General features: G+C 43.1%; 1 protein-coding gene across 1 annotated transcript in view; it reads left to right on the top strand.

Annotated features, from left to right (window-relative positions):
* LOC144935547 (neogenin-like) overlaps positions 1-23,737 on the top strand; it is a 171,069-nt gene that overhangs the window by 40,553 nt on the left and 106,779 nt on the right. The window contains 1 exon segment of the mRNA XM_078862307.1: positions 2,138-2,458. Coding sequence (XP_078718433.1) covers positions 2,138-2,458 — 321 coding nt within the window.

The raw sequence follows: 23,737 nt of genomic DNA, 5'->3' as shown, positions 1-23,737 counted from the left end.
ACCTTCGCCAAGCGGTGGACAGATCATGGCTGTTGACGATAATAACGCTCAGCAATGGTCTGGATATTTGATCGCCTTTGTGGTCTTCCTGGCCAGCCGCTACTCCTTCCAAATGTGATGTCTCGTTTTAGAATGTGATAACTCACATTTGGAAGGAGTCAACTCGGCCTACCATTACTCCACGGTTGATAAAAAAAAAACCAGTTACGACTTTGTGACAAGTTAATAACAGTCGTTCTTATTTTTGGTTCTTTCGGTAAAGTCACGTGGAAGGGAAACAATGAAATATTTTATTATTATTTTTATTATTTTATTGTTTCCCTTCTACGTGACTTTACCGAAATAACCAATAATAAGAATCCCTGCAGTCACGAAAGCTTTACATCAAAAACTAGTTGTTCTATGAGAAAATTACCCCAGTCGTGGGAGTGTGGAATGTCCAGCAATGTTTCAGGACAACCATTATTAACGCTGACTTTGGCTGCACATTTCATTCCAGTTGTCTTTGGCAAAGTCAGGATTTTAGAGGGTGTCATTTTAGAACGGCAGTGGAAGATAATCATTCAGCTGCTTCTAGTGCAGCCTTTAATTGGTCTCTCTTACTCAACAGGAGAAGGGGATGTGTGCTCCCTTGCAAATATTTCACCACTGCACAATCTATTATAAAGATGCACAGTTCTCATTTTAGTTGACGGAGAGGTTTTGTTGAATTAAGTGAACAAATGACTGTGCAAAGTACAACGTTTATTTAGTGGAGTAATTTGTGAATGGGCTGCGGTGATTAGCTTGCTACACTTGAGAATGAGGTTTAATTCATGTGACCACCCAGTTTTTAACCCAGTGTCTCAGTCTTCTACTTCTTTCATATGGCATGAAAAAAGCAACGGGGCTACGATTATTTGATGTTGTGAGCCATTCCCCGGCATCTGGGTGGGGTAGCTGAGTGGTGTGGCCCACTTGTTCCACCAGAGTACGCGTCTTGCATTGGGGCAGTCATCCAGTGATGTACGCCAGGTGGTTTGCACCTCTCCACATTTGCAGGTTGTGGCGAGTCCCTGCTCTACAATTTATGGAGGCAATATCCACACCTTCCACGTGTTGTTTTAGACACGGTTGAATATCTCAGTGTTGCTGTGACAATGACCTTATTCCAAAGTGTATCGAGCATAACATATTTTTTGTCCATCTTCCATGCATTCTCTCCATTTTACAGACATGGATGTATTGTATGGAATACATCATGACAGTAATAATAGTATTGAGTGAAGATTCCTTAGTCAATCGACGGTTGGAAGAAAGTCCTCTCCTACACTACCCATATTTTACAACACTCTTCAGTGAAAATGAAGTGAAGGAGTAAAAGGGGTGGGGAGGGGTTGATGCCGCATATTTCCGAAATCCTAAATTTTCTGGCCAGGGTAGAGGGCATCACACAAATCTCATGATGCTCACCTGCAAGCTTCACGGAAAATTGTTTCTCGACCCAATTGTGCAGATGTCTGGGAGTAATCCCGTCATATGAGTGGGATTTCTCTGGCCGATCTGCAGTCATCCCGCATGCAAAAACACTCATTAAACAGGGATTGAACGAGCATACCGATGCAGGACCCTCCTGAAAAAAGATTGAATAAGCAGTGGGAATTTTTTTTAAATCGAGTCAAAGTGTCTCCTGAATTAAGCGAGCTGTGGGATGGCGCTCATGACTATTGTTGGCCTTAAGCCAGTGCTCGAATTTTCCCACTCAGATGATGGGGGGGGTGGGGGGGCGGTCACTCCATAGGACGATCACTGTTGACTGCAAAGCACCTCTCACATTATAGGCACTAGAGGGACGAAGGACCGGGGTGACCCCTTGACGGCGTTTTGAACTTGCCTTAGATAACCCGTGATTTTGTTCTGATGGATTGTGAGTAGGTGAGAGGCACTTGTCGACAAAGTGTAGCCGCTGCCATGCCAGGATTAGCAAGAGGCATTTCCACTGTGTGCGGGTTTTTTGTGGTTGTCCCGTGTAACTCTCCGACACATTTACGAATTGTACCGAACACTTCGGCAAAACCCGACAACGCTCGGGAGAGCCAAAGGGTTTCCGCCGCCACTACGACCCGCTCGCTGACAAATCGAATTCTCCTCCGCGCAGGCCTGAACAAGCGGACGTTCAGCCCCTTCCACTTCACGTCGGAGCCGCGGGACACGGTGGCGGCACGGGGCTCGTCGATCGTGCTCAACTGCTCGGTGCGCACCTCGGAGGGCACCCCCCGCATCGAGTGGAAGAAGGACGGCACCTTCATCAACCTGGCGACGGACGAGCGGCGCGCCCTGCTGCCGGGCGGCTCGCTGCAGCTGCAGAACGTCCTGCACGGCAAGCACCACAAGCCGGACGAGGGCACCTACCAGTGCGTCGCCACCGTCGACTCCCTGGGCACCATCGTGAGCCGCACCGCGCGGCTCGTCGTAGCCGGTGAGAGAGAGGGAGTGAGAGAGCGAGAGATAGTGAGAGAGCGAGAGAGAGCGAGAGAGCGAGAGAGCGAGAGGGCGAGAGATAGTGAGAGAGCGAGAGAGAGCGAGAGAGCAAGGGAGTGAGCGAGAGAGCGAGTGAGCTTCATCCCCATTGCGTTGTCATTAATTTGGCAGGTACGTTGGGGTGGGCAGCGGTGGTGCAGCGGGTTATAACCGTGTTGTATGTCCGGCCATGGCCGACGTGAGCGGTGAGTTACATCTGAACCAGTCCCTGGGCCGTCCATTGCCTTCAGGAAAACCGAAATGGCTAGCATGGTGAATGTCAGTATGTAAGTTGAACTTCTGTCGCACCGTACGTAGCCAACCGTGTGAATCGGAGGTGCGGAGGAAGGACGACAAACTAACACGGGGGCATGACAACAAACGAGTTTGGTCATACAACCCCAATGATTGACACGGCAGGGAAAGGCTTTCATTCAGCAGTAGTTTGACAAAAAACTGGAAACGTAATTTTTTAATCTGGGGGTGGGGGGGGGGCAATTGCCACATGGGTTCGTTTTGAGTAACCAAATGGATTAATAAAGTTTGTTAATTCAGGGGGGCCTAGCCCCGTGTGTGGCAATCCTCTCTTGTCCAGAAGTTGGGGTGGAAGCTGGCCCCCTCTCGTGCCCAAGTTCACAAGCCCACACACACCATTGTAATCTACATAGGAGCATAATCAGAACCTCGCCAACAAGGTATTATTATTATTATTGTTCTTGTACTGGTAGGAACCACCTGGTTCCACCAGCCCACAGGGGATTATTGTGTCCGTCCGTCGTGCATCCAAAAATGGGAGGGGTGGGGCTGGGTGGAGAGTGGAGGGTAGGGAGGGGCTGGGTGGGGAGGGGAGGGTGGGGAAGGGCTGGGTGGGGAGGGTGGGGCTGGGTGGGCAGGGGCGAGTCACCCCGTGGTGCCCTTATAAAACTCAACGTTTAACCTACTCACGCCGGCTTGTGCCCGCCCTCACAGTCGGCCATATTTGCGGAATACACCACGCCGCCGTTGACCCTGGCCATTGACCGAGCAACCCAACGTTCCTACCAGCTCCCTCCGCAGGAGGAATGTGTTCCCCAGGAGATTCTCCACTGAGTGCCATCGTTCTCTCTCAGGAGGTTTTCCTGCCATGTTTCGCACTCGTTGGCAGCGAGCTTTTTTTTCTGCCACGCTCCGCGATTGTCTGTTCCACTTCTTAAGTCACATCTTCAAACTCACCTGTTTGTGCAACAGGCTTTCTCCATTACTTAAGATTGTACGTAACGCGCTTTTGAGACCTTGTCGGTAATTGCGCTACAGAAACTGAATTTATTATTTTCAACTTTGGCAAATTTGCACCGTAAACTTAGTGTTGCACTTGAACGCGGATCGTCGTATTGCTTTGCAATGTGCACACCGCTCTTCTAAACTGCGCGAGGATTTCTTTCTGTTCAAAGTGTAGCCTGAAAATTGGTGGTAGCTGAATTAGCATTCAGGTTGATATGCCTGTATAGATATATTGCAGATGATGTTTCCTATAAGCCAATTTTTCTAATAAATCCAATTATAATTGAAAATAAGTAGAATTACATGGTCGTTCACAAATGCATACCAACATTCACACGAGCTAATCTTCTCATTTCTCATTACGTCCCTTGATTAGCTCCCAATTATCCTGACTTAGCAGCAGAAGTTTTAAAGGGCAGACTAATGAACGGTATGTTGGCGCTAATTTAATTAGTATTCCATAAAGTCTCAATCACACTCTTGACAGAAATGTTTGTGACCATACTCAATATATATATTCAACGCGACAACATGAATCTCTTTATAATCAACGTTTTTGGGTTTAGATCGCGTTATTTATAAATGTGTCGTAACCCTCCACCACCCGACACGGCCAATCAGTAAATCAGGCCCCCCCCCCCTCCCCCTCCCGATGCGTTGTACTTAGCACTCCGTGCTGTCTTTGAGCCCCGCCCCCCTCCCTCCCGATACGTTCCATTCATTGGCTACCACATTCTGATGAGCTCCCCCCCCCCTCTCCTCCCCCCTTCAACTTGCTTATAAGGGATTACATCTTGAATCATTGCCTCACTTGATGCAGCTAATTCGGCTGTGACGGTCCCACCTGATGACGGAGACTTGTGTTGCCTCCGAAACGTCGTGATTTTCGTTTTATTTTATTTTATTTTCATTAATTTTGATGTTTTACCTACATGACTTTACCGAAAAAACCTAAGAATATGAATACAGTAAAAAAAGTGTCACGTTGACAAAAGACAAATAGTGACACTTTTTTACTGATTGACCGTGTCGGGTGGTGGAGGGTTACGACACTTTTATAAATAACGCGATCTAAACCCAAAAAACGTTGATTATGAATGATATTGGTCGCGAAAGCCTACGTGTTAAACTGATGAATATCTTTACTTTGTTTGGACAATGAGTGTTGGGTCGACGATAATAAAGAGTCACTTTTGCCACGTATTTTTAGAAATGAACTCTCAATACGAGCAGCAGCTGCTCAGCAGAACGTTGGGACGTAGCTTTCTTGGCGACGCCGCAGGAACATTCTGCTTCAACGCTGACCGGAGCGCTTCCTCGTGTTTGTTTTACCTTCGATATACCAACGTTACAGCAGCAGTTTTTTTTGTGACACAATAAAAATGTGTATAATATAAGGATGCTTTTTTTTCTAAACGTTTTTTTTTATTTGATGGATATCAAGTTTAAACCGCAGGAAATTGTGGCAATTCTGCACCCCAGTGGTAGAGCAGCTTGCAAAACAAAAAAAAGGCAAATGCTCCTCCTCAAGCCAAGATTATCCTGTTTCCTGTCCATCGTAATTGCAATCTTCCCACAAAAGGGTAAGCGGACGTTTATTTTTTTACTTTTGTATTTATATCAATGCATGGCATCTGCATTGGACATTATAGGTGGCTCCCACTTTGATATGGGGTTTTCTCACAGCCATTCTGTGTGCAGACAAATTAAAACATTTGTTGAGCCAGAGAGTTATTGTCACAGCAATAATAGCGAAATCTTGTAACCAATCTAGCGTATTATCTTTTGGCTCCTGTCTCCTCAGAATAGATGTGTTTTGTTTTCACACTTGGATTCAACAAAGCACTGCTTTTTAGCAGGTATATGTTGAGTTTCAACACGTCTTCAGAGTTCAAACTGTGCATTTTTCCCATAAAAAAAATAATGATAAAAAATGCACAAGATAATAAAGTGCATGTGTTCGCACATGGCTTAAATGTTTTAAAATATTTGTTGTGTTAAATGTATGGTTTAAACTTCTTTTGGAAACGTTATGTAATGGAGGCAATTTTTATTGCTTACATACTATTTAAAGGGGTGCCATGAAAAAAAAACTGTATCTATGAATGCATTTGTCTATGTTTGTGTTGCATTTTATTTTATCAGTGCAGAAAGTCTCGTGAAGCCACCTTTATTTATTTTGCTCAGGATTGCCGGTCCACTCTGGCTTGGCACTTTCTACAAAGTTTTTCGGCATTTCAAAGCAAGAAAATAAAAATGATTTAAGTGCACCGTAGAAAAAGAATACAGGGAGAGAGAGGGAGAGAGAAGAGAGAGTTTTAAGACAATCTAATGACAAGATGCTGCTCGACACTGAATTCACGTTTATTTGAGCGGCATAGTAAAACAAAAATGCTGTGTTTTGTTCCACTTTCAGTTTTGTTTGCTTAGCCTTATTTTGCTTATTTCAACTTGGGAGCCAAAAAAAAAAATCTCCAAAGCGATGAAGTGAACGGAGAAGGCAAAACACTTTTTTTTTCATTCTTCTGAGAGCATTGAAAGGAAAGGCACGAGTTCACTGGGACACGCGATGTTAGCACGCTTAAGGAGCACAACGAGACGAGAGGGCATTCATTATGAGCTTGGTGAGCAGCCAGTGAATCGAATACGACCTGGGTGCGTGCAAGTGTTGCTTTGGTTCAAAGGTCAAACGTGAGTGACCTAGAATGGGATGTTTGCTTTGTAATTTGTTGTATAAATGAACGATTACGTAGGCAAGGCATTGGCCCCTGATGTCTGGCTCCTTAAGTAAACTTTTATTTTTGTGGAATTCAGTCAAGGAGTGTAATAAATGAGAGAGGGTTGTCTGCGGTTGATTAATTTGAGTAAGTGGAGAGAAAAAAACGTGCATTTTTACGAAGTCCAACAGGGTGGATCTGTGACAAAGTGCTCAACTTACAATGTAAAGTCTGCAACTCGGCCCATGCATAATATTTCTTCTGGTTTAATAAAATAAGCACAACTGTGATTCATGAAAAGGAACCATTCGTCATTGTATGGAAGGTCTAAACTCATCTCGATCTGCCCTTCTTGGGCGCCACAGTGAAGAGATGTTTGCTATCTTCTTGGTTCTTTCGGTAAAGTCACGTATAATGGAAATAATAAAAGAATAATAATAAAACATGTTTTTACATGTAGAATGGAAATAATAAAATAATAAAATAATAAAAATACAACATGTTTTATTTTTATTTTTATAATTTTATTATTTCCATTCTATGTGACTTTACCGAAAGAACCAAGAAGATGAATCCCTGCAGTCACGAAAGCTTTAAATCGAGATGTTTACTACCTCGCTGGGTATGAAAGAGGTCGTGGGTTCGATCCCAACCCTAACGCTTGCTGTATATTTTGAGTTTGCATGTCTTTCTCTCCCCGTGGTCGCGTGGATTTTTCTCCGGGTCCTCCGGTTTTTCCCTCCACATTTAGAAACACCGCTTTTAAATTATTTGGCTGCTGTAGATTCCCACGTGATAAGCCACTTCGTTAAGCTATTATTTGTGGCCAGGTCGATTCTGAAAAAAAGAGCCTTTCGTCTTAAAATAAAAAAAGTTTAGTTTTAAGTATTGTTGTGTTCTCTGCTTCAGCAATCAAGGCCTTCTGCCAAAGCCCCCACTTGGCCATTGTTCAGTGGGAAGTCACTCTTCTTCTCTGCTGCCCCCAGCTATCCCTGCTACCAACTCCCTGCCCCTATTCAAGAATCGACTCAAGTCCTCCCCCTTACCATCTGTCTGTAACGCTTTCTGCTCTTAAAAAAAAAACTCGTATATATGTACTTTATGTTGTACTGTGTGCAAGGTGTGGCTTTTGAACTGGGCTAGCAAATGTAATCATTTTCATATTTAAAAAAAACGGAAAACCAGAGGTCGTTTCTACTCTCTTGTTGGGCTTTCGTTCTTTAAAACTTCTCGCTCCAATGAAAGGAGTGGGTGGCCTTATCCACATGCAGTCATGTTGCCGTGGCACGTGTGGGGGACGCTCCTTCTCCCACGTTGCTGCGTGCATCTGGAATGACCGCGTGTCCCTGCTGCAGATTACACCGGTCTGGTCGATATCAGCATCTTCATGACTAACTGGATATTTCTCTGTACAGAGTTTGCATGCATGCCTAATTTTATTTAAATGTTCCACTTTTTTTTGGATAATGTTACGCTTTTAGCTGCTTTTCGTTGGCGATTGTGTCTTTGTCTCCCATTTACCTGTACCCGTCTCTCTTGTTTTGCTTTTGCATGATTTGACAATCTGTGGGTCATTGCCTGGGGTCAATAACAATTGTCAATGTATACTTACTCATTAATTTCAACCACAGTCTAATTGTAATCATTAAAATCATCTAACAATGCTGCTCTAATTGTAATTACAATTGGCCCCAAGTCTGCTGTGGGTAATGTATACACAGAATACGTGTGTTGCTCAAAAATGAACCACAAAACCTTGCTGATCTCGTAGTAGTAGGTTTATACCCTTTTCAACTGGTACAAAACTGACACCTTTATACAAGGCATCATGTTTGCAATAACCACAACACAAGTAGTCAAAAATGCAAACAAAAAGAAGCAACTCTGATAATGATAATAATATGCACTGTCCTTGAAGTTGATTGGTCCACACCCGAGACGGCTTTCTTTAGAGCCTAGTCCCCATTGGTGTTGGACCAGAAGACACCAGAAGGCGTACAACTCAAACACAGTGCAATATCAGAGTTTTGAGAGCTCGGGGTAAGCATTTACACTATGAGATCTCTTTTACCAGTGGCAAAATATAGTAGTAGGTTTTTACCCTTTTAAACTGGTACAAAACTGCTGATCTTGTCAAGGAGCTATCCTCGCAGCGGCTTTTGGCTGGCAATCGAACAAAGGCGGTCACCGCGTCGCACGCTTTCAGATGTGCTTCTGCGGGCCGTCTGGAACGGCCTCTTCCTTCCGATATTAGGAAGCCACTGGAGCTGTGCGCTTTTAAGTCATCATTTGGATTGACAAACTCATTTTCTTAGAACGGATTTTTGTGTTTAGTTTGTCCGCCCTCCCCCCCGCCGCCACACCTCCGATTAGCATGAGTTGGCTACGTACGGTGTGAAAGAAGTTCAACACAGACACACATACATACATTGTGTTTGTCGTGCTTTGTATTGAGCTCTATTCCTTGTCATTCCGGTGGCCGAGGGCCACCACTCACAAGTAAGGCTGCCCTGGTCTCTTGGGTATCTCGTGTGGCGAAAGAATACGTGCGAAAAAATGAACTGTTCTCGAGAAGCTGAACTGAACTTTGTTTTTTATCTTGCAGACCTCTCAGCTGTCTCTGATGAGGCCTGTGCTGCGTTGTAACATTGGGATCCAGGTCACCCACGCAGTTACCTCAACGATTTTTTTTTCTCTTAAGCTGGTTAAATGTATAAATAACAAACAATACTAAAATACAAATTAAAAAAAATAATGATATGTATCAGACTAATAAGTAAAATACTGTATTGTAATATCATACACAAAGAGTGGAGATGCTAAATTTGGTTATGATTGGGCCCAATCATCTGAGGTCTGGTCAGACCCAAATATGATTTTTAACAAATGGATCTAATCCATATTGTTTTCGGATCGAATCATCTGGCATTAAAATCCACTCCTGATCTGCTGTCCGGAAACAGATTCAAATGGTCGTGTAATATCCCTATTCTGCAAAACTCTATCCCCCTCGTAATGAAAACAAATGTTAGAGACTAAATACGAACGGAGCATTTCTTCCCCTGTCAAACTGCACACTATTCGTTTCTTTCTTTTTTACTTTCTGTGCAAAGCTATGGTCAGAGCTTGCGGCTCACGATATGAGCGTTGTGTTATCACCCCACTCAGGCAACGACTCTCTCTCCTTCAGCTCGATAGACTGAGTACCACATTGTGAGATGCAACTCCGATGAACACTACCACAGCAATGTGTTTCTTTTACTAATGGCTAAGGGCCATGAATGCAGGAGCTATGGACAGTAGACTTTATCAAGTAGGAATGTTGACTTAACTTTAAAGGTTAAGAACATTACATTGCTTCCAAATTGGATTCGATTTCAAATTGAATGGATTGTATACCCCTCCTAATAAGCAGAACATTTCGGGGCTAATCTAACACCTTTTAGTTAAAGGAAACCTTCCGTTGTACAATAGCACACTTATCTGGTCTCATTAAACATGCATTTTAATTGGTTACCTGTCAGTATGCACGTGTGCATATGAGTTGAGTCCGTCTAGTATATCATGAGTTAATGAACGGGTGACTCATGTGAGCATGCAAATGCTACTGGTCATGTTACAGGAAACAGCAGTTGTGCCTGCGCTAAGAATAGCGCACAGCTCAGGAGCAAAGAGCCAAAGGCATTCACCATTCCTTATTTTGTTTCTCACTGATAAAAAAAAAAGACATTTCATTTCGATTTTTATATCTTTGTTCAGCAATGGCAAGCGCTGGATGAACATTCGATAGTGTTTTTACCGACTGAAGTCGTTGAATAATAACAGATTAGAAAAAGAAGCCGAGGACAAATTAATGAAAGAACAATGACGAAAAAATATGCCTCGGTTAAATTTGCAGCGTGCAGCTTTGATCATTTGTGTGCTATTCGAAATAGGATACTTCTACAAAATTAAACACAAAGATCCCCGTAGCCTTAACAGACTTGTAAAGAGTGCACAGCACACGAGGGGGTGGGTGACCAGCACCACGCCTGGCCACCTTTGTCTCCCTCGTGGCGACGTTTACACTTCACAGCAGGTACTCATTTGAGGCCGAGGCGACCTATGGGAGGCCAAGGACCGGTTCAGATAATTGCCACCGGTGTTGGCCGTGAGCGGGAATCGAACTCGCATCCCCCGTGCTCGGAACGCCGCGCTAAGCGCTACGAAGCTGGCGCTTTCCAAACAAACGCGCGCGATTTCTTTTTACGAAGTCGCTTCCCTAATGCTAAAAATGAATTGTCTCCAAGGTGAAATGAGGACCAGGGGCAGTGCTCATATCCACTTGCGATGCCAGGCCTGCAGTGGCAATTCCACTGCATGGTGGCAGAGGCCAAGGCTGGCAGCATTTGCGTGTTAATTAAATGCATAAAACGCTTTGTGAAAGTGTGTGCGGTTCAGACTCTTGGCCTCCTCTGTCGGTGAGATGATTAGTAAAATGGCGAGAACGTGTTTTCCGCATTTAGGGGTTACCGTAGGCCAGAGAAGACACCCGCATCGTGTGATAATTCACACAGAGAGTTACCAGCAAGTTATTCTCTGCAAAGGGGGTGAAAGGAAATCCCCAAGGTTACGCTGTCGTAAATGAGGCGGAAATATACAATTAAAATATTAGACCTCAGAGATCATTTTTACGTTTGATTGAGATTTTATGCAGTTTTATTGAAAGATTTAACTTTTTTGTTTTCAAATGTAATTATCGCCTAATATCTTTTAGTCATTCATAATCAACGATTTTTGGGTTTAGATCGCGTTATTTATAAATGTGTCGTAACCCTCCACCACCCGACACGGCCAATCAGTAAAAATGTGTCACGTTGACAAAAGACAAATAGTTCACTGCTTTAGCCCACCGGTGTGTTGAAGCCACAACTTTTACAATTTGAGTACGACGTTTCGCTGGTAATTGCATCCAGCATCATCGGGCAATTCGCGAAAGCCTACGTGTTAAACTGATCTTTTAGTCACTTTTTTTTTAAAGAGCAATATTGTTACATGTCACTACCGAGGTAGTAAACGTTTTCTTCATGACACCATATGACTAGGTGGCCTTCGAGTTAGGGGGCATGTGATTTTTCGCGGGTTGTCAGTTCAAATACTCGCTGAGAGTTGCCAAACCATCATCTCCTGCAGGTTGATCAAATTAGAACCACTTTGTGGTAGATCAATAGTTGTTCCCGTCTGGTGGCGATTGTCCCCTGTCACGATAATATGGAATTTTCACCTGCTAGATTAGGACCACCAATGAAGATTAGTAACCATCCTCAGTATTCATTTGAGCCTGTAAGGTTTGTGTTGTTGTTGGTTGAAGTGAACCCAAATGCACAAATTTAGTGATACAGCCTCAACTCTAACGATGAATATGCGCCCATTTTACTTGGTAAATATGCATCCTTTAACTTCATATTAAATATGTATCATTGTAACCGTGTAGTTTCTCCTTGCATGAATATATGCTAAGTTTGTGGATGTATTTTAGAAAATGGGCATCTGGACAAACTTTCAAATTTCACAAAAAACTGTTTATTTATTTAGTACACGTAATTGCACAGATATGTGAATGGTAAAAAAAATGCCATGCCGGTGGCGTTCATGAATGAAAACAATTGAGTTGGTCTTCAAAACCACATTTCCTTTCTATTCACAAGGCTTTCATTCGGCTGTGACAGTGCAAAACCCTGATAGGGTATTGAGTATTTACCAAACAAAGGTGTCTTGGTTGAAAGTGGGTGTGAGCGTCATAATTCCTTAGTGTGATTGATGAGAGGCTGGCCCAAAGAGCTCTGAGCTTGTGCGAAAAGCAAATGGAAGAGCCGTTTGTTCAGCTGTGGCGATGACTCTCGGTGACCTTTTGGTCCGGGAAATTTAATCCATTTAAATGTGTTTGCCTGCAGGCCACTGACCACTAAAACAGTTCCCGTAGTTTTCCAAAGCGTTCCTGCTTAATGACAACATTAAACTTTGGCCAGAATGTTTTAGGTTTCAGTGTGGGGGTTGTCACGTGTGCCTTAAAACATAAAGCATTTTCATTTAATAGCTTGTTAGCCATTCGTAAGGTATGTAAAAAAAAGATTTGTTGGATATTATCCATAACATATGAGCTCATGAACCAATGTAGGTTAAGTTGTGCTCATTAGGGGCAGCACGCAGATTGTTAAGACTCAGTAAGATATTACCTTTCTGCTTTGGTTTTGAAGGCATAGACTGCACACATTTTACACTTATTTCCTACAGAAGATGGAGGGAGCATCATTTTGTTTTTCGTGATTCTGTGTGTTGCGCACTTGCGTTTGTGCATGCTGCTGTTAGTTACGATTATCTAAAGCGGTCCTGGGCCTCCCCTATGTCTACTCAGCCTTAAATGAGGACCGGGTGCGGTGCGTAAACATCTCCACCAGGGAGACGAAGGCGGCCGGGTGTGGTGCTGGCTACCCACCCTGTTGCATGCCGTGCCGGCCTTCATAGGTGTTGGTTAGCAGCACCTGCCTCTTTGTACCATCTTGTTATCTGTTCTGCTCAACAGTGTCCACATGGTAGACTCATCCCTGTGTTAGTCGAGTAGTCAGAATCTGTATTTTTCCCGGAGACATCCGATGAGCAATGCGGATCTTTTTTCACTGAGTAGTGATGTGGCATTTGGCTGTTTTGTTCACCGGAAAGCAACAAAATGCGATTTTTTTTTGTACCAACGCAGGACCCATGAGCATTCGTTTATTCCCTAGCGATGCACATTCGTGTTATTAGACACACCATGTGGTTTTCCCATTTTATTGACTGCGTTCCTGACAACAACAACAAAACAAATCGATGCTTAATGCAATTCGTAAAGAGCAGGACTTGGGAGACGAAGGTGGTCAAATGTGGAGTTGGCCTCCTTGATAATCTCATTCCCTTATTTAATTCCAAGCGACGTTCGGTCACCTCCACCGCCTTTGCCTCGTTGAGTTTTCCCATGCAGGGGAGATGGCGCCACCATACTTTGTGACGTATTGGTGGTTCGTGTGATGATGGAGTGCGTAAGATGGCTAACAGTTGCATTGAAAAGTACGTTATAGCAGAGTATTGCAGGCAGGTTGCTGCCCTACCTGTGTGAACTTGTCTTGTTTTTTCATCGACTCAATTGGCCAAAATATCTCGAGGTTAATCTATCCTGACAGATTGTGGTGATTGAGCGATACTCTCGTTGGTAATTATAAGGTATACTTGACCAAAGTTGAATTTAATCGCGCAGCTTGTATTTTCATCGCCAAAGTAAGGAGACCAATTATGAAATGTGGTTGTGATTGTGTGCATTCTTGCTGCGACGTCCGCACAAACAAAGGCGCGAGTCAGTGGGTGACGATGATCTAATGCTGACGAGTCTAGGCGGTGTCACGATGGAGACTTTTATGCAAGGTAACAGCATCGTTTAAAAAAAAAAGTTACGTAAGCTTCGGTAAACTAATACCAAAAATATTTAACGTTTTTAATGTATTGGATTAAGAACAACAGCTTCAATATTCAGTTTAACACGTAGGCTTTCACGACCAATGTCATCCATAATACAGGTTTTTTGGGTTAGATCATGTAAATATATAAATGTGTCGTTAAACCCGCCACCACCCGACACAGCCAATTAGTAAGGTGTGCCGTACTAGTAACGAATTGGCACGTTCTGTTTACGTGACACACCTTACTAATTGGCTGTATAGGGTGGTGGCGGGTTTAACGACACATTTATATATTTAAGCGATCTAACCCAAAAAACCTGTATCAGCTTTAATATTCCCTGAAAAAGTCCAGGCATTTGGAATGTCGAACTAGCTCCTTCCCTCCGTGGTGCTAGGAAAAGCCTTTAACTTTGCTATGGTTGCACATCCATCGTGACCCCCGCTTCCAGAGGTGACTGGTTACACGCCTTCCTAATTAAGTAATAGAGTCTTTAACGCACAATTCGGAGGACAGGACTATGCATCTTTAAAGCTCTCTAGCGAAAGGCTACGGGGATTGAACGGTCGTGTTTGTGTGAAGAGGCTCTATGGCATTCATGCCCACTACTCAGCTACAAACAAAGACAACGATCCGCCGTATAGCCTGAACAGACTGTAGGGGCAAGTGCTGTTAGCGAGCACCTATGAAGGCCGGAATGGTATACGAGGGGGTGGGTGGCCAGATCTACGCCCGACCAACTTTGTCTCCCCAGTGGCGATGTTAACACACCGCACCAGGTACTTATTTTCAGCAGAGTCGACCTAAGGGAGGCCCAGGACCTTTCAGATAATTGTCATTGGTGGTGGCCGTGAGCGAGAATCGAACTTAGGTGACCAGGTTCGTAGCGCAGCGCGCTAACCGCTACACTACTCAGCTGCACGCACACACACACACTTACCAATTACCGGACACCAGGTCATGCCTGCCGCTGTAACCGCAGCTTAATAAGAGCATTCACAAAGAGTCGCATTAAGAACACGTGCTTACCTGACCTAATAAGGCAACATTAATTAATATAATTGGGCTCCTACCCTCAGCTACTCTCAAAGACATAAGGGCGGAATAGTGACTTGTGTTTTTTTTAACTAGACCGGTTGAAATGCCTCGGTGCTCATTTAAAAAAAATGGTACCAATGTGCATTGCTAATTGGCTCTAAGTGCCATAGAGTGCTGGAAACATAGCACATTTACATAGAAAAGAGAGCATGCGGAGTTTAATAGCAATATAAAAAGGACTGCAGCCTGGGCACAGAATGTGATTTTGCAAATGTAAAATGTTGATGTAATTTTCACAAATCTGGCTGTCGCCTGATTATGCTGGTTGTAATTACTGCCAAAACGTCGTGCTCGAATTGGAAATGCTGTGGGCTTACTCTCCAACACACTGGTGTGCTGAACGAGTAACGAATTGTCATGTTTTATTCACGTGATAACCCTTTTGAACTGGCTGTGTTGTGTCGGGTGGTGGCGGGTTTAACGACACATTTATATTTACGCGATCTAACCCAAAAAAACCTTTTATCGGTAATTTTCACAGTTTCCGAGTTGCATGTATGAAACCTATACTGTGAAATGCTATCAGGCAAAGTCCAGGTATAGTGATTATTTGAAATATTTGTGCTGTGGCTTTCCTGTCAACAAAACAGGCTTCCAAACATCCCATGGTGTAATTGTGAATTACCTTAGCAATGCAATTTGTCGTGAACACAATTATACATTTGGATCACATACTTTACTTCACACTGTTTCAGAAATTGTCTTAATGTATAGTCCCTACTCACTCTGTGTGTGTATTTGTCTGTGAGGTGTGATATATATTTATATATGTTAACGTGGGCATAATAATTATCCCAGAATAGGACCTGTAAATATAGAAGCAGTCACAAATATGTTATTGGATGTTGCAATATTGCTCTTTAATGTGCAGTTGAAAATATTTAGCAACTTAACAATTATCAGAAAAATGGTAAATAGTAGTCCTTAATTAGTTCAGGAAATCCTTACAGAGTGTAAGAACTCTTCGTAATGGAGACCAAATTTTTCACCTTATTTAAATTAACATTTTTATTGACTCTATCACTCCAAAAATGTATTTTCTACCCACACATAATGCTATTTGATTCAGTCAATGTTACACTTAACGTTGTTTAAAGCAGAGTTCATTTTCCCCAACCATTAGCTTTAGAATTGACCACGTGTTCTTCAGTTAGTTGGAAATGTGTTCGTGAGGTTGAATATAGTTTGTCTATCCGCTCAAGGGTTTAGGTCGGTTTGGGATTTTAATTGTCTTGGCATATCAATCGTAGTAAGTGGTTGTTAAATCATCAGCTATTATTTTTTTTTGTTAATGAGTTTCAATAATGCAATAATGTTAGAATAGGTTTAACACGTAGGCTTTTGTGACCAATATCATTGGTGAGAATGTCAAGCCTTTTTGAACTTTGTTTTCCAAAAAATATTGAGAGATGTGAACACAAAGTGTTGCATTGGCTGAAGCAATATATATTTTTAATTTTAGAATGAAAATGAGCAAATTTGCTAACATTGAGGATAATATGTCCCCTCTACTGAATCCTACAACCTGAACTAGGTCACAGAAAGCCTTTTAGCGACTATAATACACTTCCAAATGCATGCACTAAATCGGATGTTGCGTTTATAAAATGGCCCCACAGTAAATCCCATCAATCTATCACGTAAATAAATGGGTCATCAGTGACGAGTGATATTTTAACCGCTCCTGGCCTCTATCCACTCTCTTCACCAACCTGCACTGACCAGCATGGTGAAGTATGGCCAAACATCCCCTGCAACAAACGCAGCATGGGGAAATCTTTAGTGGATTGACAAAATACTACAAATTACAACAATTATAGCTCCTAAGATGTCAATGCAGTGCTCTAAAAATGTCATACATGGCATGTATGCATGCCGGACTTCTTTTTCACCTTTACAGTTGGCATTGAGTGGACTCAAATTCAATATGTGAAATTTCTTCTGTCTGAAAATGTACAGTGGCCAGGCGCGAACATCAATTGCGGCCATCTTGAGAACCGGTGGTGGTCAACTCAACGTTGTCCAGAGTCATTCTCTCCCTTAGAAGAAGAACCCCCCCCCCCCCCACTGTAGCTGTGTAGGGTTTCACAGTTTGCACTGTCTTCTTGGTTCTTTCGGTAAAGTCACGTAGAAGGGAAGTAATAAAATAATAAAAACAAAACGTAATAAAATAATATAATTCTCACGACGTTTCGGCCACAACGCAAGCAGCCGTCCTCAGGTGAAGAATGAAACACCACCAAGCTAGGAGCGTATATTTAAGCTGGGCTGGAGAATATACGCTCCTAGCTTGGTGGTGTTTCATTCTTCACCTGAGGACGGCTGCTTGCGTTGTGGCCGAAACGTTGTGAGAATTATATTATTTTATTACGTTTTGTTTTTATTATTTTATTACTTCCCTTCTACGTGACTTTACCGAAAGAACCAAGAAGATGAATCCCTGCAGTCACGAAAGCTTTAAATCGAAAGTTTGCACTGTGTAGCTCTCTCTCTGATGAGTCCTCGGGTTCTACCGCGTGCGCTGTGCCACGATGTCACCCTGAAGAAGCTCCCACCTAGCATGTTGGGTGAAACGTCGCATGTCAAAATAAGATTCAGGAAATCCGATGAGCCTTGAAGCTCTTTTTCTTTTCACAGATGTCCAGTATGGGCGGCATACCGGACACCACGCGGTAAACAACCAGAGCCGAACTATCTATTTTCTGACGTTGTTACTCGTTTCATGAACCCACAGATGGATGACACAATGAGTCCCGATCTCCAAATGAGATTTCAATGGTCATACCATATTGCCTAACGGCCAGATGTAGAGTTAGGAAAACGAATGAATAAATACGGACAATGAAATCACTGTTTCTCCGTGTCAAAGCTTACCCCTCGAGTCACTTCTTATTTGTGTGTCACAGCGAAAGGGAGACTGACTGCCTTTGCAATTATCAGATGGATGTCTGGCTCGTGGTTTTTTTGTGTTGCTACGCGCCGCACAGGTGAGATTCAGAAAATTGCCACTAATTACTGGAAATGTTGCAGTGCTACCCCCCCCCCCCGCAATGCTTCGGGAGTGTAGCGCTGGGATCCCCAGGGCCACTCTGTTGCCATGGTGTAGCATTTGCCATGGATAACCATGGCACCACCAGCCATTTTAAATGAGAGAGAGAGAGAGGCCCCCTTTGTTCTGCAGCTTCTGTGTTGGCGCTCGAAGGCAATTCTCTCTCTTTTTTGGGGGGGGAGGAGACAGGAGTTTGACTTTTCCGGCATTGAAAGTGGGTCATTCTCTAAGTATACTGACAGCAAATCTTGTAATTAAAGTGACAGCAATTGTATTTTTTTTTCTTTCGTGAATGTAAGTTACAGGTTTTTTGATGGGAGGGGGGGGGGATTTTGTTTTTAAGACTGCAAGCAATCTGTTTGGAATGATGGGATTACACACTTGCTAACTGCGGTGATTTCTATGGAAGTAATTTTTTATGTTGAATGTTCCTCATGCATGCTCTATCTCGATACACTTTTTTTGTTTAAATCTCACTTTAAATGTAAATTATTCAATGGGGAAAAAAAATATTTGAAAAGTAGGGAAATCCAAGCTGCTTATCATCACATTCAAGGAACGTTTCTATTTTAAAGTTGTCAACACTGCATGTAGACTCTTCGATAATAAGACGAAGCTTCAGTGATGGTACAATGAAAAGTAATTGGAGACTTGCTGGGCTTTAATTGCCATTGTTTTGACCGTGGTGAATATCATTATCACACTCTATTCCATTTATAGAGAGAAATTCCACGATGCTGCCGTGGCGTATGTGTGTTGAACTTCTTTCGCACCGTACGTAGCCAACCGTGCTAATCGGAGGTGCGTCAGAAGGACAACAAACTAAACACAAAAAGCAGTTCTAAATAAAAAAAAATTCAATCTAGATTTAAAAGTGCAAAGGTCCATTGGCTTCCTAATATCGGAAAGGAAGACCGTTCGAGTCGGCCGCAGAAGCGCATCTGAAAGCGGTCACCGTCTTTGTTCGATGGCCAGCCAAAAACTGCTGCGCGAGGATGACCGGAGGTTGCTTGATGGTTTATGCTCCTTGATGAGATCAGCAAAAGTATTGTAGTTCATTTGTGGTTCGAGCTCCTGACTCGGCCGTTGAAACAATGGGGCAAGCTTGTCAAATGTCCTTCCTCTGTTCCCCCACCAATACAAATGGGTTCACCGCAGTTTAGCCGATCGGAAGGTCACGTGTGATGGGTAAAGTCTGGGTGAAGTGTGGATTAGGCCAAATACCCTCTGGAGGGTCTCTCTTGAGCTCGTTCAAGTGGGGAGACACTTCTCCGGCCAGCATTGGTACGGGCAAGCAATTGCAGCGCTGCATTTTAACTTTTAGAGACACGTTTCAGCTTGGAGGAATCTTGAGGCAGTACTGCCTGAAGTTGTACGACTACTTCAGGCGGGACTGAAGTTGTAAAGCAGAGGCGTGCGCCACGGCTATCCCATAAGGGTAGCTTGAAAGATAATTACTCGGGCATCGAGCCGTGCAAACCTACATCAATACAGAGGCACACGTGTTTTTTATTAAAGCAATGGAATCCAATTGATTTGCAATCATAACCAGAAATGAAGACAATGGTGCTGAATTCTGTTCATGGTTGTTCACCCTGAAAGGTCCCCAGTCTAAATTATTTTGCGGGAGGGTCCTGCCCTGTTTTAAGGGGGGGGGGGGGGTGTTGCTACATTGTAATCCACATTTTAAAAATTTAGCAGGCACATTTTTTTTAAAGCATTATGTTGTTTGGCCAATACCGGTTACTTTGCTCGATTTAACTTTGTTTTAAGCTATGGGAGGACACCAGAGAGCTGGAAACCCATGCAGAATAGTAGGAGATCGCATAGAAAGTCCACTTATAAAGTCCACATAGAAAGGGCACGCAGGTCGGGAAGATAACTCGGGCTCTCCTCGCTGTGGGGCACAAGTGTGGCCACTGCGCCAGCCTGCCGCCCTGCTCACGTGACTCTCCAATGCAGCTGTCACAAAGAATTGATGCAGAGGACAGACTATCAGTGGCCGGACCTTGTTATTTGCCACAATAGTCCAAATTGCCATGCCTTATAATTAATTAACAGATATGCATAAAGCGAGGCTTAATATTCTGTGTACTGCAGCTGGCTATTGGGGTCAGAACATGATTATAGCGTCTTGTTGCGAGAGGGTGTATTCCTCAGGCAGGTGCTGAATTTCAATGCATTACCACTCTCAGCAGTTCAGGCTGCCGTCCCGCCATCAATCACAGGCCCGCAGAGCAGGCAAAATTAATTTTGCTCGCATTTTCTCTACAAGCTGATAGGATTTGCTCTTCGAAGGTCGGCCAACCGTGGAATGATGAACTGATGACTTTGCCCGCAGCCCACACTTGCCTAAAGTTCAGCTGCAGCGCTGGGAGTTTGGCCAGTGATGCAGACCTCGCCGACAGCGGAGCTCCATCGCAATCCACAAGATTTCACCGTTCACTTGCTCTCATATTGCAACGCGCTCAATTTTTGGTGGGCACAGGTTCCGTTGTAATTACCTTCATTTTCACGTTCCCCCAATTAGTGCGCTTTGTTCGCTTGTGAAATTAAGCGATGATTAAGACTGCACCTGTCTTTAACGGTGTGCGCTCGCACACGTTTTTTTGTGTTAAACTCGGGCCGGTGGAAACTCTTGTTTGGATTGGGGCCCCAATGAGAGCTCCGCCCCCCACCCCTCACCGGCGGTGATGCAGGATGGATGTCAGACGGCGAATATGAAATCGTCCGCAGCATAAAACAATTGCTCAGAATGCCATTCTGTATCAATCACGCCGCCGGATCCTTTGCGTTCATATTTCATGCCGTCGTTTAATAACATCTTCCGTGCGCTGTGCGTCACGTGCAATGAAGCTGTGAAGCTGGCCCTTAAGCGATGCTCGCTTTGTAAATGAGCATATCAATCTTCCTCGTCTTCATCTCTACGCTCCTCTCCAAGCACACGGGGTTCAAGAAAAGCGCTGTAAATCAGCGCTTCCAAAAAAAAACCTGGTCCTTAGCCATCCACCCCAGTCCACATTCACACGTTTTACCCATTAACATCGCCGCAGGTGAAGAGCGCCTTAGCTTCGTTTACATTTGAACGGACACTGTCGGTAAAACACGACAAACTAACTCTGGAGAGGCATTTGGAACGGAGCGTGGGAGGTTTAAATAACGTCATCGCCTACTCTTAATTTGACAACCTTTATCCTGTTGTTGAAAACTTTGGAACATGATTACAGAAGTATGGAGGCAGGGTAGCACACGTCACAAAGCAATACACGAAAATAAAATTCCCTTTTGAAAAGGTAAACATTTAAAATTTGTGTCGTACACCCTCCTCCACCCAACACAGACAATCGCTGGACTGTTGATTACTGATTTGAGCACCCCAGTAGGTTGGAGAGGAATGCACAACACAGAACAATTAAACCCATTCGTTCGACATGGGACATCTCCTTTGCAAGGGTGTCCGTGGTGTTGAATGATACATGTATACCACTTGCCACCTGCGTTCCCCTTCTTCAATGTTTGTGCTGTGTTTTGGGTTCTTGAATAAAAAAAAGCCACGTATAGCAAATATGTGATGACGTGCATACGCACATTTTACATCTGTAACTTATACGGTATGCATTCATGCAGTCAAAATGTGGTACCCGTTTTATATTTACAATTACACGTATGTAGACTGTTATTTTAGTCTTTTATATTGATTGGTTGAAGAAGATGTTGAACAAATGCTTCCATTGAGTATGTGGAAAGATAGATAAAAAAAACAATCCTTCTTTTAAGCCTGGTTATTATGCTAGGCCAGGATGTATTCGCAATTGTTCATTATAGATCGTATCATTACAAGCAACCTTTGCTTCCTCATTGCTGACACAATAGAGGCAGTGATTTTAGTTTGAGTCAACCCTAAGCGAGGTCTGTGCTAAGTTCAGATAAAAAAATAAATCAATGAAGGCCTTAGCTTAGGACCCAGTCTGAAATCCATGAGGTGCAAAGTTCTTGAAAAATATTCGCAGACCAAACAGTGATGCTGTATTAATCACCCTCAATTTTTACCGGTGGAACAAACTTTGTAAAGTCGTAATAATGATCCAGTAATTAATGGGCCTTTGATCATCTGCTACTAGATGTTAACCAAGGCCAGGTAACACAATCAGGTCACTAGGTTCAAAGCACAGCAGGTGAACCACTGCTTTGCAGCTCCCGAGTAAGTCATTACTATGATTGTGAGGGTACAACAATATCTTCTTGGTTCTTTTGGTAAAGTCACGTAGAAGGGAAGTAATACAAAATAAAAATAAAACATAATAAAATAATTCTCACGACGTTTCGGCCACAACGCAAGCAGCCGTCCTCAGGTGAAGACCAGGTCTGTCGGGGAGACAGCGTCTGAATGAAACACCACCACGCTTGGAGCGTATATTTAAGCTGGGATGGAAGGGGGGAAGGGCGCCTTGACAACATAATTTGACTATCAAGAGGAATTTTATTTTATTATGTTTTATTTTTATTATTTTATTACTTCCCTTCTACGTGACTTTACCGAAAGAACCAAGAAGATGAATCCCTGCAGTCACGAAAGCTTTAAATCGAAAGGTACAACAATAATTACTTCATAGCCAGCAATGCAAAAGGATATTTCATTTTACAGCTAGTAAAATATCGAAAATGAATTTCGTTACATCGAGGGTGTTTTTGTTGTTGTCGCTCCTGCCGTAGAACCCTCGACAAACGAACACAATGTTGGAAGTCCTGATCACATTTTGGCTCCTCCAGCAAGACGATGATGAAATGAGTACAACCTTGTAGAACGTTGGCGGACGTTGTCCTATGGACAGACACACAATAGGAATGGGGAATTTCCAAAACTGGACGAGGGCCATCAACACTATCTATTAAAACAAAGAATAATATAAATTCTCCTTTGAAACGTTGCCTTTGATGGGTTACATAAAGCCCATTATCTCTTTGGGTATTTGTTTTGTAAGTGTAATTATCAGCCTCGATCTGCTGTGAAGGAGAGCCATAGCCTGAAATGCCACTAATTATATACCTTTTTTGCTGTTTAACAACCGTGTTATTGACGAATGTAGAGAGTTTGTTTGCTTGTAATTTGTGCTTATTGTGCCACTGCCAATGCAGTATCATCAAACATTTTTCCAATAAAAGTTGGTTAAATGTGAGAGGTAGATAGATCTTCTTGGTTCTTTCGGTAAAGTCACGTAGAATGGGAATAATGAAGTAATAAAAAGAAAGCATAATTAAATAATTATTTCATTATTTTATTATGTTTTATAAATATTTTATGTTTTATTTTTATTATTTTATTACTTCCCTTCTACGTGACTTTACCGAAAGAACCAAGAAGATGAATCCCTGCAGTCACGAACGCTTTAAATCGAAATTTAGGTAGATAGATGTTATTTATTTCAGCAGGAAGGGTCCAACGAGTTTTTCGGCTTCATTCCATTGGCGTCCTGTGATGGTACAGGCCTTACACTTACAGACTTTAGTTACACAAGCATGGTTACATATTGGTCGCGATACAAAACAGAGAGCATCAGTACACACTTCATTGCCAAGTTGATTGAACCAGTAGACACTGATGTGCATGGCTGCGAATGAAACTCGCCGGAGAGTGGTGGCATTGTCA

This window comes from Lampetra fluviatilis, chromosome 13 (assembly GCF_964198595.1).
Source record: "Lampetra fluviatilis chromosome 13, kcLamFluv1.1, whole genome shotgun sequence".
Classification (NCBI taxonomy): domain Eukaryota; kingdom Metazoa; phylum Chordata; class Hyperoartia; order Petromyzontiformes; family Petromyzontidae; genus Lampetra; species Lampetra fluviatilis.
The sequence above is the reverse complement of the archived record's forward strand: the minus strand, read 5'-3'. Positions and strand labels throughout refer to the sequence as shown.